We start from the raw sequence: 12,010 nt of genomic DNA, 5'->3' as shown, positions 1-12,010 counted from the left end.
TTACCCAGTTTTGGAAGAGAGTAGCTCAAATTAAAGTACTCTTCAAAGAAGTCGAATACAGTTTTTGTTACATTTGCTGCATATTCTGCCGTGTGTATTTGCTGTGGCTGGGCGTAAACTCTCAGCTGTAAAATACAGAGAGACAATTAGAAAAGTTTTCAGTTAAGAGGAATCAGGTGTCTATCACTGAAAAGGCATTGAGCATACATATCAAAAACACTGCAGGTTTTCTCTGAGACTGGTCTGAACGTTGAATTCTGTTCCCTATCACATTTATTCAACAAAGGTTTCAAGTGTGTACATAAGAGATACCAAGCCAACATGTGCACATTTTCCACTGTCTGTCTGAATTTTAAAACTGGCAAGACCCATGTCCAGAAGCTCACAGTGGCCAAGCTGGTTACAAACCAGCCCCTACTTCTCCACAGCCTGGTATTCCAAGGAGGAAACCTGGGCAAGCACAGTCAAAGGGGATCCACTTGTTCTGAGCAGTTCACTGATCTTGACTGATCCCATCAGATCAATCTTCAGGAGCACATCTCTATTGAAATGTGTCAGAAGCCCATAGCACCTTATTTTATTCACCTTCTTTGTACCTTTCCTATGTACTGTCATCATGGTTTCCTCTTGTCCTTGCATATCTGAAGACCTCAACCCACTGACGACCATGCATTTACTAGACCTGTGACCTTTCCTGGACATGCTGTCCCATGCAGGTTGAGTGGCTGTTTGAGAAGGACCTTGGGCCACACAGCCCCAGCTTTGGTGCCTTCTGGGCTGCTGCACACCAGGAAATCATAAACAAAAATCAGTTCTGTCTTTTATGACCAGGGAGTCTGGAAAAACTGGCATGTTTGGTAGCCCTGGCATGTTTGATGTGATAAGTGACCATTTCTGTGCTCCTCCTGTATACATGAATGCAAAAAAGGATGTGTTGAATATTGACCTTTCTATCCCTGAAACCTGGTGCCTGGTACCCCTTTGGCTATGGCTGTCAAGGAGTAGGAAACAAGCTCTGGAGAACTAGAATCTTTATGACACCCATGTCCATTATGAGGAGGCTTGTAACTGGCAAAAACCTTTTGAGAAGTTATCTTCACATTGTGAAGGCAAAGTTTGAGTTCAGAATTACAGGAGCCTTTTGGGGATGTTTTCCTCAATCTCTCTGTCCCAAAGCCTGTTGGAGCTGTATGTAGTCTGTTCTCTTCCCCACCCCTGAAGATCTCAAGTGTGGATGAGATATTTCTATATGCAGTGAAGTTTCTGGTTTTAGGAAAACTGATCTATCTCATTTTGCCAGCTCCATGACTCTTATGAATGGGACACATTCATCTGCTGCACTGGTGTGCCTTGTTTACTCCTTCAGTGCTGTCTTACAGCCAGGGGTTTAGGGGCCAAGCAAAGAAGCTGGTCTATTCCAGGAACTCTTCTGGAGCCTGAAAACAGTATTGATTTCAATACTATAAATTACACTTCCTCCAATGAGAGGGGAGGATGGGAAAGTGTTCAGAAATAAAGCTGGAACAAAAACAAAAGAAAACAAAAAACCCCAAAAAAAACTAGAAAAAAAACCCAAACAAAACTAAAACAAAACAAAAGCTTATGAAATTCAATCAGGAATACATTCCAGCCAGGGGATTTCCCCCTGGGTCAGTTTGCAATTACTATCTGCAATTTCCACTTCTGTAAGCTCTTTACCCAATTTAGCAGTCTTCAGTCCCCTAGCTGATCCATATTAATGGTTTCCAAAACCTTCAGCCTGCACTAGAACTGACTTTGGGTTTCATTTGTATAATCTCCTCTGTGATTTTTCCAAACCAGACATTTAGTACCTGACAGGTAATCAGTTCAGGAGCATTGTTTCCAGCTGTGGGCACATTTCCCACCACTCATATCATTAATGTCTTCATTAGGGCTTTCAGAGTGAACGGCAGAGTTTTTAAATAATTTACTGTGTCATGTGAGCTGTATGCTCTTGCTGTTGTTTATGAAAGTAATTTATGGATCAAGTGGATACTTTCTGTTGAATGAGAGATTTATTGTTAGAAATTTACACAGCAAACTATGGAATGTTCTTTTCAGGGGTTGGTGAATCTAAATACCTTTGTTCAGCTGGGCTTTAAATTTCTTGGACAGGAAGCCTTGGAAAGGCTATAAGAATAACTTTCTATATATATGATTAGAAACCCTAAAGATAGTCTGATTTTCCTGGGGAAAAGATAATTTTTAGGGATTGATCTTCCACATGTATTTTATATTTGTAAAACTATGTCCATGTTAAGAGAAAGGAAAGTTATTATTTTAACCTCACTTAAACCCCAAGTTTTCTAGTGCAGGCAAGTCCTCAGACATTGTTTAGTGAACGACATTAATAAAATATGTGTAACATAGGCCTGAATTAGAAGATGTTTCTTCAGGCAACCCCTGTACTGACACGAATACCCCTGCATCTACACACATGCACTTTAATTACCCTGTTTCAGTGAACACTCCCTTCTACTTAGAAAAGCTACAACCAGTCAGGAACATTGTGGGCTGTACTGTTTTGCTTGGGGAAAAAAAAAACAACAAGTGACCTCAAGGCCCTACTCTGGAGCGTGGCATGGACAAGTAGTAAATGTTTAACTTCTGCATGTAGAAAACAGTGCTACGCACTTCTTCAGTACATTTTTTCCCTACCGCACTATATTCTGCACAAAAGTCTAGAAAAATTTTGATTTTTAAAGGAACTGAACTATAGAGTATATCTAGTGAGACCAAGTAATCAAGGTGCTGTCCCTGATAATGAGTGGACCAGCTATGCTGAAGAGCAGTTGGTTAACAAAATTGTGTGACTGGGTGGCCTAAAAATGTATTCCTGTGAATTACTTAGCCAAACAGCAGAGAACTAAGAATATTTTGTCTGTATCTCAAACCAGGCTCCATTTGCTTGTCTAAGTGTAATTTAGGTTTAGTTATTTGTCAAGTAAGAATACAAGCATACAGCATGACGCTAGCAAGGGCACAGAGGGAGGCCTCAGCACAGCCCTGTGACAGGAAGTCTTTCTGAGCTAAGAGCTCAGAGCTGAATCAGAACTTTGGAGATTTCTACGAAACAGATTTTAACATCAGCGAACAGCTTTCAGTAGGGAATGATTTGATGTTCTTTTTTGGTTAAAGCAACTAAGGAAGAGCTAACTTGCTAATGGAACAGTAGAATGACTGGGGTTTTATTCTAGATTCCCTGTCCATTTGTGACATTTTCTCCAGAAACTGAGGAAACCACTGCCAGGTCATGTGAATGACAAGACCCCGTGTTACATAACAGGAAAGGAAGGGGAAGAAGCAGGGGCATACAGCTCTAGGGATCACTCTCTGTATCAGAGGAGAACAAGATCTAAACCAATAAACAATTAACAGCAGGCTGAGTATCCCAAACTGGGTTTAGGCTAAATGAGGAGTTTCTGCTGAGGGGCAAGTTGTATTTCGGATTTCAGTTTGTGATTCAATGCAATGTCATGTGATCTCTTTATGCCTGATCAGCTACACCTTCAGGAGATTTGAATCTAAGCAAGAAATGGATTGGCCTGCCTACTGCATCTAAATGAAGGAGCTACATTAATTTAATAGGTTCAGATTCAAACCTATTTGCTTCATTAGGGGATCAACCAAATATCCACCTGTTTAGGCAGACACTATCACTTCTATACTTATTTTTACAGAACTTACCTTGCCCAATTGCCACTGTGGCACTGTGGCACATTGCCTGTTGCCACTGTGGTAAAATAAAGCAAGCCAGTACATAATGGCACATAGCACTGTAGTCCTATGTCTCAACAGCTGTAATAATATCAAATGCAATTTTAACTCACAGAAAACTATAAAGTATTTGTATTCATGGCCTGGGACTCTCCTGTACCCCCTAACTTGTACATTCCTTCAGGCACTGGGGTTCAAGTCAGGGATGAGTTTGGAGAGAGTGTTCCTTCCTCACCTGTGTGCTCATATGAGAGGTAGTAACTGGGATCTCACAAAGATGGGAGACAGGGAAGGACTGCAAAACACTGTATGTAGTCCAGGTCAGAGGGACCACTGTGAACACATAATCTGATAAAATAGGCTGCATAAAATAAGCTACAGGAAAAGGAAAAACATGTCCTTGTTTGTATAAAAAGAGATTTTAAAGAAAAAATGCAAATGAAGGCACATCTGTCACCTGAACCACATTCAGGCTGCAGAAGGACTTACAGGTTTTCCACTTGCAGATGTTCTCTCTACCCAGGTAAACTGGTGCACTGCAAAGCATACCAAGTAAGTGCTCATGGGGACTGACTTCTTAAAAGTTGTTCGATTCCAGCCATCACCAACTTGCACAGTTTGCTGCAGAAATGCAAAAATAATCAAATTGATTTTTGAAATTGCAAACACATGCATAAGAGTACATTTGTATGAAGACTGCAACTGGATAGGAGCAACAAATCACCTCTCCAGGTCCACCTCTTCTGGCATTTCATTGCTGAAGGCATAACAGACAAAGTATTTTTCTTCTGCAATACATGAAATGGTACTTTGGTTTTTTGGCACTAAAGAGTTTTACTTTGCTCTAATTTTCATCAGGGATTTGAAATCATTCACATGAGCAGAAATTTTGCCAACAGGAGTTGTCTGGTGTATGCGGTGTTTTGTTCTTGCAATAGTTGCATAAAATAACATCACTTTGGTCAGAGAAGGGAAGAGACTGAATTCTCCCCTCTCTTAATATATGCATCATGTATTTAAGTTATGATGCAGGGATGCTACCTGGGATATAGATCAGTCTAATGAATCCATCCTGAAGTAATTCAAATACAAATGAATGGTGGGTTAGGTTATTAGGTGGGTTGCCTAAATATACATAAAATTTAATGCTGATCATAGTTTTTATTTACCGAATCAATTTTAAAATTTCCTGATTTTTTTAGATGATATTCCCTCTAAGTTTGCTGACAATACTAAATAGGAAGGGGTAGACACTTCTTTCCCATGACCAGTGATAGAGCTCAAGGAAATGGCATGAAGTTGAGTCAGGGGAGGTTTAGGTTTGATTTTAGGAAAAGGTTTTTCACCCAGAGGGTGAAAACTGGAACAGGGTCCCCAGGAAAGTTGTCACAACATCAAACCTGACAAAGTTCCAGAAGCATTTGGACAATGCTCTTCGGGACATGGTGAAACTCTTGGGGTGTCCTGTACAGGGCCAGGAGTTGGACTTGATGATCTTGATGGATTCCTTTCAACTCAGCTTATTCTATGATTCTATTCTAAACATATATTTCTTTTATTTGTTTTCTGCTATAGTCTGAAAATTTTTGTGCTTCTGACTGGATGACTATATAATAGAACAAAAGCCAAAAACATATAAAAGATGCTAGCCTTCTAGAGATACAGTGGTTCATGAGATTTGTTTGTTATAAACACAATATAAATAAAGCACAGACAATTAATATTACAGGTAATATGACTCCATGAACAAAACCACATATTCACAGACATATTCATAGCCCCTTTTTGAAAAGGTATTCACAATCTAATTTTCCATTATTTTATCCATTTTGACTCTATTTTGATATCTTCTGTGATTTCAACAAAGTCAGGACTTTAGTGGAAAAAAATTTGAAGAAATTATAGTGAAAAATGCAAATGAGATGTTCAAGATTCTGATTTTGCTGATCTGATTTTGCCATGCTGGTTATAAAGCTCCATACCCCCAAAATTACAGGACATGTAACATACAACGTGCCTTGCCTTTACAAACTCTTACATTTCCATCTGTCGAAAAGATCTTTCCCAAAGTTCTTCCACTACTAAGACCACAGGTACTGACCTTGACCAGATGAAAAAAGTGCCCTGCTATAATCCCTTAGTCAAACCTCAGTATGAATTCAGCATAATCTACATTTTCTTATCAGTTTTTTTTTTTTTAGCAAATCAATTAAGAACCAGTAGTTAGCCCTTTGCACACTTATTATTGTAGATCCATAACAGAGACAAGGTCCACATGTCAAGGTGTAAAGTAAATCTCAAAACACAATAAATCTTGATAACATATGGTGTTATCCCCTTGCTTCCTTGCTCATATTCTCACTTATCTGAGGAAAGGCACAGCAATCTCCTTTCATGTGTTGTTCATCAAAGTGCCTGGTGGTCTTCTAAGTATCACAGAAATATTTTTAATAACAATGGGTCAGAGCTTTAAATGTGCAAAGGGTATGGATGCATTTGTATGAGCCTGGTAATAGATATCTCAGCTGCATTGCTAAGAGAATAAGTTTGGGGCACTCTAAATAAAAGCAGACCTTTGTTTTCTGGGTGGGGGAGTGATTGGAAAAAATGCAAATGCCAACAGCCTGGAGGCTGGAAGCTCTTTTCTTTTTTTTTTTTTTTTTAACTTGGCACTTTATCTCCCACTTCAGAACTTATTAGTAGAAATTATACAATAGACTACACATTCAGTTGACTATTCAGTAGAAACCTTCTCATCTGAAAGCCATTCAGCCTTCTTCCAGAAGGCCCAGAGGTAGATAATTGGTGCCATTGAATTTCATGCAAAATTTGGAATTTGACAGTAGGTCTAGAAATGGATTATTTAGGAAATTATAGACATGGTGGAATGACAAATATCCACACCCAACAGCTGACAGATGCGGTTTCAGATCCTCCATTATTAAAAAGAATAATCCTAGTCTTTCTGGCTAGCAGGATTCTTTGCCATTATGTTGTGATCAGCAGACCCTTGTTCTGGACCATTATGCAGTTTTAGTGATTATTTTAGACTTTCCATGTGGAAAGCAGCTGTCTTGCAGAGTACTCATTCTCTGAGCCTACCCAGTTTGACTGAAGAACCTGCCAATATCTACTTATAGTCAGCAGGGGATGGTCACCTAGAATATCTGGATAACAACAGAAGAGGTGTTCCATTTTTGCTTTAGATTTGACTCTGTGCTGCCATGTTGTGTGCTGATGGACCACTTAGAGTCCTAACCAGCCAACCAGTTCTGTTCATGGAATGTCTATTAAGCGTGAGTTTTCCAGTGCCTGAGTGGTAGAGTCTGTGAACATGCCAGAACCTGGTGACCCACGTTACCTTTCAGTGTCTCCACAGAACTGCCGCACTTAGGCAGCAGTTGGGAAATACTTACCTGTACTGGCATGTTTGAAAGTGCTTGGTACACATCTGGATGGATGATGGATATGGTGTAAGTTGCCTTTTTGTTTGGCTCGTCAAAGCAGGGAAATGATTTCCGTGCATCTGTTGGCTCATGATCAGTAGCTGCAATGCTCCTGAAACAAACAACACATTGGCAAGGTTTCATTATATGGCTTTGAAATCTTGTCTGCAATTTCTAGGCATTTTTTTTAATGATTTCACAAATGAAATCCAACTACAAATATTTGTGCATATTTATCCATTCATAAAAGCAGGTGACATCAAAAATGCAGGAGCTGACATCCACATCTGTCTGTCATCAACATCTTCAAGGTTTCAGAGCAAAAACTAATGCAAATTGCTTATCATCAAATATTTTTAGGAGCCAGGCAATAAGAGAGGCATGACCTCTCATGCATAGTGAAAACTTTGCTCTCCCTCCTGCTGAGCTTTACCATTGATTTATCACCTGAAATAAAGAACTGATGATATCACCTAAAAGGAATAAGTCACTCCAAGACTTGTTTACCCACTACAGGATATCTTGGGATTAGGGCCTTGAACATCTCCTGAAGCGACACCTTGAAACTGTGCAAATGCCAATAAATCTCATCCTGTTTGTGTGTTTCTTTTTCTGCATTTACCACATACAGTTTCCTCCTCTGCTCCTATGCTCCCCTGACTCCATTAGTGAAACTGCTGGAGAAAGCATGGAAAGTTCAGGTGAACATCCTATTACATAACTGATGCTATGCAAACTGTTTTGAGGGGATCAGAAAGTCATCTCAGTTATGCACAACCAGCTGGAGGAGCTAGACAATAAGGGTCATGTAAAAACATAAGGTGAAGGTTCTGAGCGTTCATATTGTGCTTGCTTCTCCCAGTGACATTGGGCTCCCCCATTAATGACCCACACCAGTGGCAGAGCATATTCTCCAGTGATTGATGGTGAAAGGGATCACAGATGCTCCTTCAATTAATCTGGAATGTTGAGCATTTTCTGACAGCACTTCTACAGCTGCTCCAACTATATTAAGGTAGTTTTTCTTTCCAAAAAGTAATTAAAAGTGTACATCATAAATTACAGATTGCAGCAATCCTACAAACTCACTTGACAACCAATTTTTCAAGGTTTCTGTTGCCCTTGGCATTTCCCTGTGATGGTTAAATACTAAACTGGTCATTAGGAACTTGTAGCAGCAAGGGCCATTTACAAACCTGACAGAGGTAATATGTCTGGGCTCTCTCCATTCATGTTCCTTGGAATAGCAGCTCAAAGGTTCATGGGCAGAAAGCATAATGAACATTCACTTTAACATCATTTCAGACTCAACAGAGTTTCTTTTGCTTGGTGCATTCTTTGCTGTCACTCTCTACTTTTCATAGGATTTGAGAGCTATTTCACAATTAAGTTAACTCCAAGCCTCCAGGGCAATGCTTCACAGCTATTGGTTAAAACTTGGCTATATATTTTGACACATTTATGTCTTGTTCCTACAGACTGATAACACTGTGATACATCTGTTGATTTATAAGGTGATAATCCATCTATCCTCATATGTTTGCAGAGGTAGACAGACATTAGGAGTGAAAAACTTCAGCACTACCCTTCCTATAGGCTAGATGATGAGAACTCCAGACTATGGCATGCACAGAAGTGGCAATAGAAACATGAAATGTTGTAATTCACTTTCAAACAACATAATGTAGTTTTTAGATAAGATTTTCTTTACTGCTTGGTGGCTTCTGCTCTTGATGTCCAGACCTTTAAATATGAACTAGAGTCGACAGTTGTAAACATCATAATAATAAGAAGAGAAGATCTGGCTGAGACTGCATCCAGCTGTTCTCAAAATAAAACAGTGATGCATTTAGAACCATGAGGAGTTTTCCTTCCCCTCCCCCCGAAGTACAAGTCATTAGTGTCAAACAACTTCCTTCCTCCCTGAACTAATTAAAGCATTTTTTTCCTAGTCTTCCTTAAAATTCCAACTCATTCCTGCTTCTGAGAAAACTTTCTGCTTCAGGAAGAAAATCAGAAGTGTTACTTTTGTAAACAGAAGAAAATTCTTCCCTTGTCTATTCAATAAAATCCTAAATACATCCCTGTTAGACAGGGGCGAGCCTCTTGTTCTCTCACAGACAACCGAGGGAATTCCTAAAAACAGGAAGCCATAATAGTCTCTAATAGTAGTGCAAAAGCAAAGCCAGCTGCTGTGACATGTTTGTATTATTTTTAATACTAAGGAAAAAATACAAGGGGGCTTTAGCACATTCGTTGAGAGAAGCTAATGACCTGAAAAACCCAGTACACCAGCCAAGGACTCTTCTTTTGCTCCTCTCCATAAGATCTGAAGACAGCACAAGTGTTGTAGTTATACTTAGTGCATCATGCAAAGTAGGGAGGACTGCTATTCCTTTTGCATCAATGGGGAAATGAAATGAGCAGACAGAGGAACAGTTTTACCAAAGGACTTAAGTGCTTACAGCAAGATTTGGGAACCCACAGAAGCATCTAGGCAAGTCTATGTCCAAAATCTACATTTCCAAAGTTTCTGCTTTCCTGTTCCCTACCTGCAGGTGCACATCAATTTAAATAGTCACGATTCCAAGGTATCTCACAATCTGCTTCAGGGCATATCCAAAAGCACCTTTTTCCTGATGGGGATTGAATGATCTGTCTGAACAGGATCCCCAAATGGGGTGCTCTTCTCCCTAAGCCTCTCAAGGAATCTAAGCAACATAGATTATTGAATCTATTTGGATATTTGAATCTAAGCAACAGCAGAGCCTGGACATGTGCCCAGTTTGTAAACCAAAAGCTTTATAGCAATGCTTTGGCAAACCGTTGCCTTCACAGATAAACATCTGGGGAGCAGGTCAGCCCTAGAAGCTGACTTTCAGTGTTATTAAGTCTCTCTAAAGGTGCTGCTGCTTCTAACACTGCACAGAAGGGTTAATTATGTATTGGATCTCCTTCTTGCCTCAGCCCTCTTCTCTTTAACATCCACTATTAACAGACTTGTTTGATCATTGCTGTTACCTGATCTGATTTGTATTTACTTGCAACATGACAACAACAGAACTACTTGGGTTGAAATTTTCCAAGAGTGGTATGTACCTCAGGCAAAGGCAAAATAAAAATGCTCATTCCAATCAGCATTGTTTTTAAGTAGAAAGCTGGGGGAAAATGCATTTTTAATAAGTAATAAAACCCTTCCCTCGCTGTCCTTCCTTACCCCATCCTATCCCCTACCCTCTGCTGCATAGCAACAGCTTGGCTGTTGGTTGCCTTACTTTCAAAGCTGTACTTACCACTATCATGTACATCACCTCTGCAATCTGCCCAAAGTCAATCACATGAAAAATATTTCAGAATTTACTTTTCACTTGTTCTTACTAAAGCCCTTCTCAAACCTAACACACTCACACCCACAATCTCCTTTCTGCATTGAGTTTTCAGACTGCTGGCTAGGATCATCCTTGCAATTGTAGTTTCCAGCATTCAATTCAAGAAGTAGGAACAGTCAAAGTGAGCTCACATTTTATATTTTCTTTAGTTTTAGAGTTCTCCTTTCTTCCTGGTATCAGATGCTTGGCCCTTGTCTACCTGTACTGTCTGGATTTGAGGGACAGGCACTCACCTCTCCTGCTCTGCAACTCAGAAGACCTGTGTTCTGGTCCTCCTGTTCTGGGGTTGTGACAGACCTGGGGCTATACATTTAATATCTAGATATACTTCACCAGTGAAAAGTAACACACCTCAACGTAGAAGGATTCTAGGACTTTGCACTTTAAAACTGCTGTGGAGATGTCAGATGCTCAAAGTATGAAACCAAAGCACCTTTTAAGTCAGAGCAATGCTGAGGTCATATATGGAGGAAAACGAGAGGAAAAGAGCTGTCTGGTGTTCAAGCTGTTCCCTGCATGACTTCTCCACAGGAAAAATCAATGCTTGCTTTATCCTCTACCTCTTGGATCCGCTGCTGCTGGTGCCTGTCACTGCTGCTACTCCTGTCAGTGGCTGAATGGAGCTGACGAGACTCTCTCTCACGACACCATTGTCCCAGGAGGGCAAAGAAATGCCATGAACACATCAGTGTTTGTCTCCATGTTCCTGCTACAGGGCCTCGTAAATGTCTAGCCAAGTTTATCTACCAGCTGTAAAGGCTGGGATAAATCACTTCAGAAATGTAAATATCAGAAAATGGGTGACTGTCCTCTCCATACATTAACTGTGAAGAGCAGCCTTTGAGCAGAGGGCAATGGCTTTTTCAAGCTTCCACCTTGAAGCAGTACAAACCTGGTAAGTGGAATGGGTTAGCTGAACTGGTAGAGACTTTGTAATCATTCAATAACTGTTGATATATTCACAAGAAAGAGATGGAGCACAAAAAAACCAGTAAAAGGTGATCCTAATTGTTTAGGCTTTCCTACGTATAATTTAAACCAGCTGCAAGAGAGACAGGGAAGTTCGGGTTGGAATATTCCTCAGGCTTACAGCATCAAGGAGATATGCTATCACGAAAACTATCAGAAGAACATTTTATACCAAAACTGTTACCTTGGGGATAACAGGAGAGAGTCGTGATAGTTGTATGCTATTTATTGTACTAGAGAGATAAAAACAGGCCTTGATCTCTCCAGCTCCTTGAGGGAGCCATTCAGTTCAAAGGTAAGCTTGGACCAGTAGAGTTTGAAAAGGTTTTTCAGAATATTAATTATAACAAACCCCTCATCTCTCCAGCCCACATTCACTAGTCAGAAGCCAAAGGGCTTTGAATACAACATCCTCCTTAGGGGAATGAGAAAACTAAAGAACAGCCCAGAAACGTCAGTAAGTTGGTG

At 40.1% G+C, this 12,010-nt stretch overlaps 1 protein-coding gene across 1 annotated transcript in view; it reads right to left on the bottom strand.

Annotated features, from left to right (window-relative positions):
• The window catches only part of ENPEP (glutamyl aminopeptidase), a 63,882-nt gene that overhangs the window by 51,111 nt on the left and 761 nt on the right, over positions 1-12,010 (bottom strand). Inside the window, exons 2-4 of the mRNA XM_054295423.1 lie at positions 7,155-7,296; positions 4,228-4,359; positions 5-125 (exon numbers count right to left, since the gene is read on the bottom strand). Of these exons, the coding sequence (XP_054151398.1) occupies positions 5-125; positions 4,228-4,359; positions 7,155-7,296 (395 nt within the window). The remainder of the gene's footprint in view (positions 1-4; positions 126-4,227; positions 4,360-7,154; positions 7,297-12,010) is intronic.

This window comes from Melozone crissalis, unplaced genomic scaffold (genome assembly GCF_028551555.1).
Source record: "Melozone crissalis strain CALT ecotype California unplaced genomic scaffold, PUWL_Pcris_2 ptg000006l_1, whole genome shotgun sequence".
Taxonomy (NCBI): Eukaryota; Metazoa; Chordata; class Aves; order Passeriformes; family Passerellidae; genus Melozone; species Melozone crissalis.
Note: the sequence above shows the minus strand (reverse complement) of the source record. Positions and strands in the feature narration are given on the sequence as shown.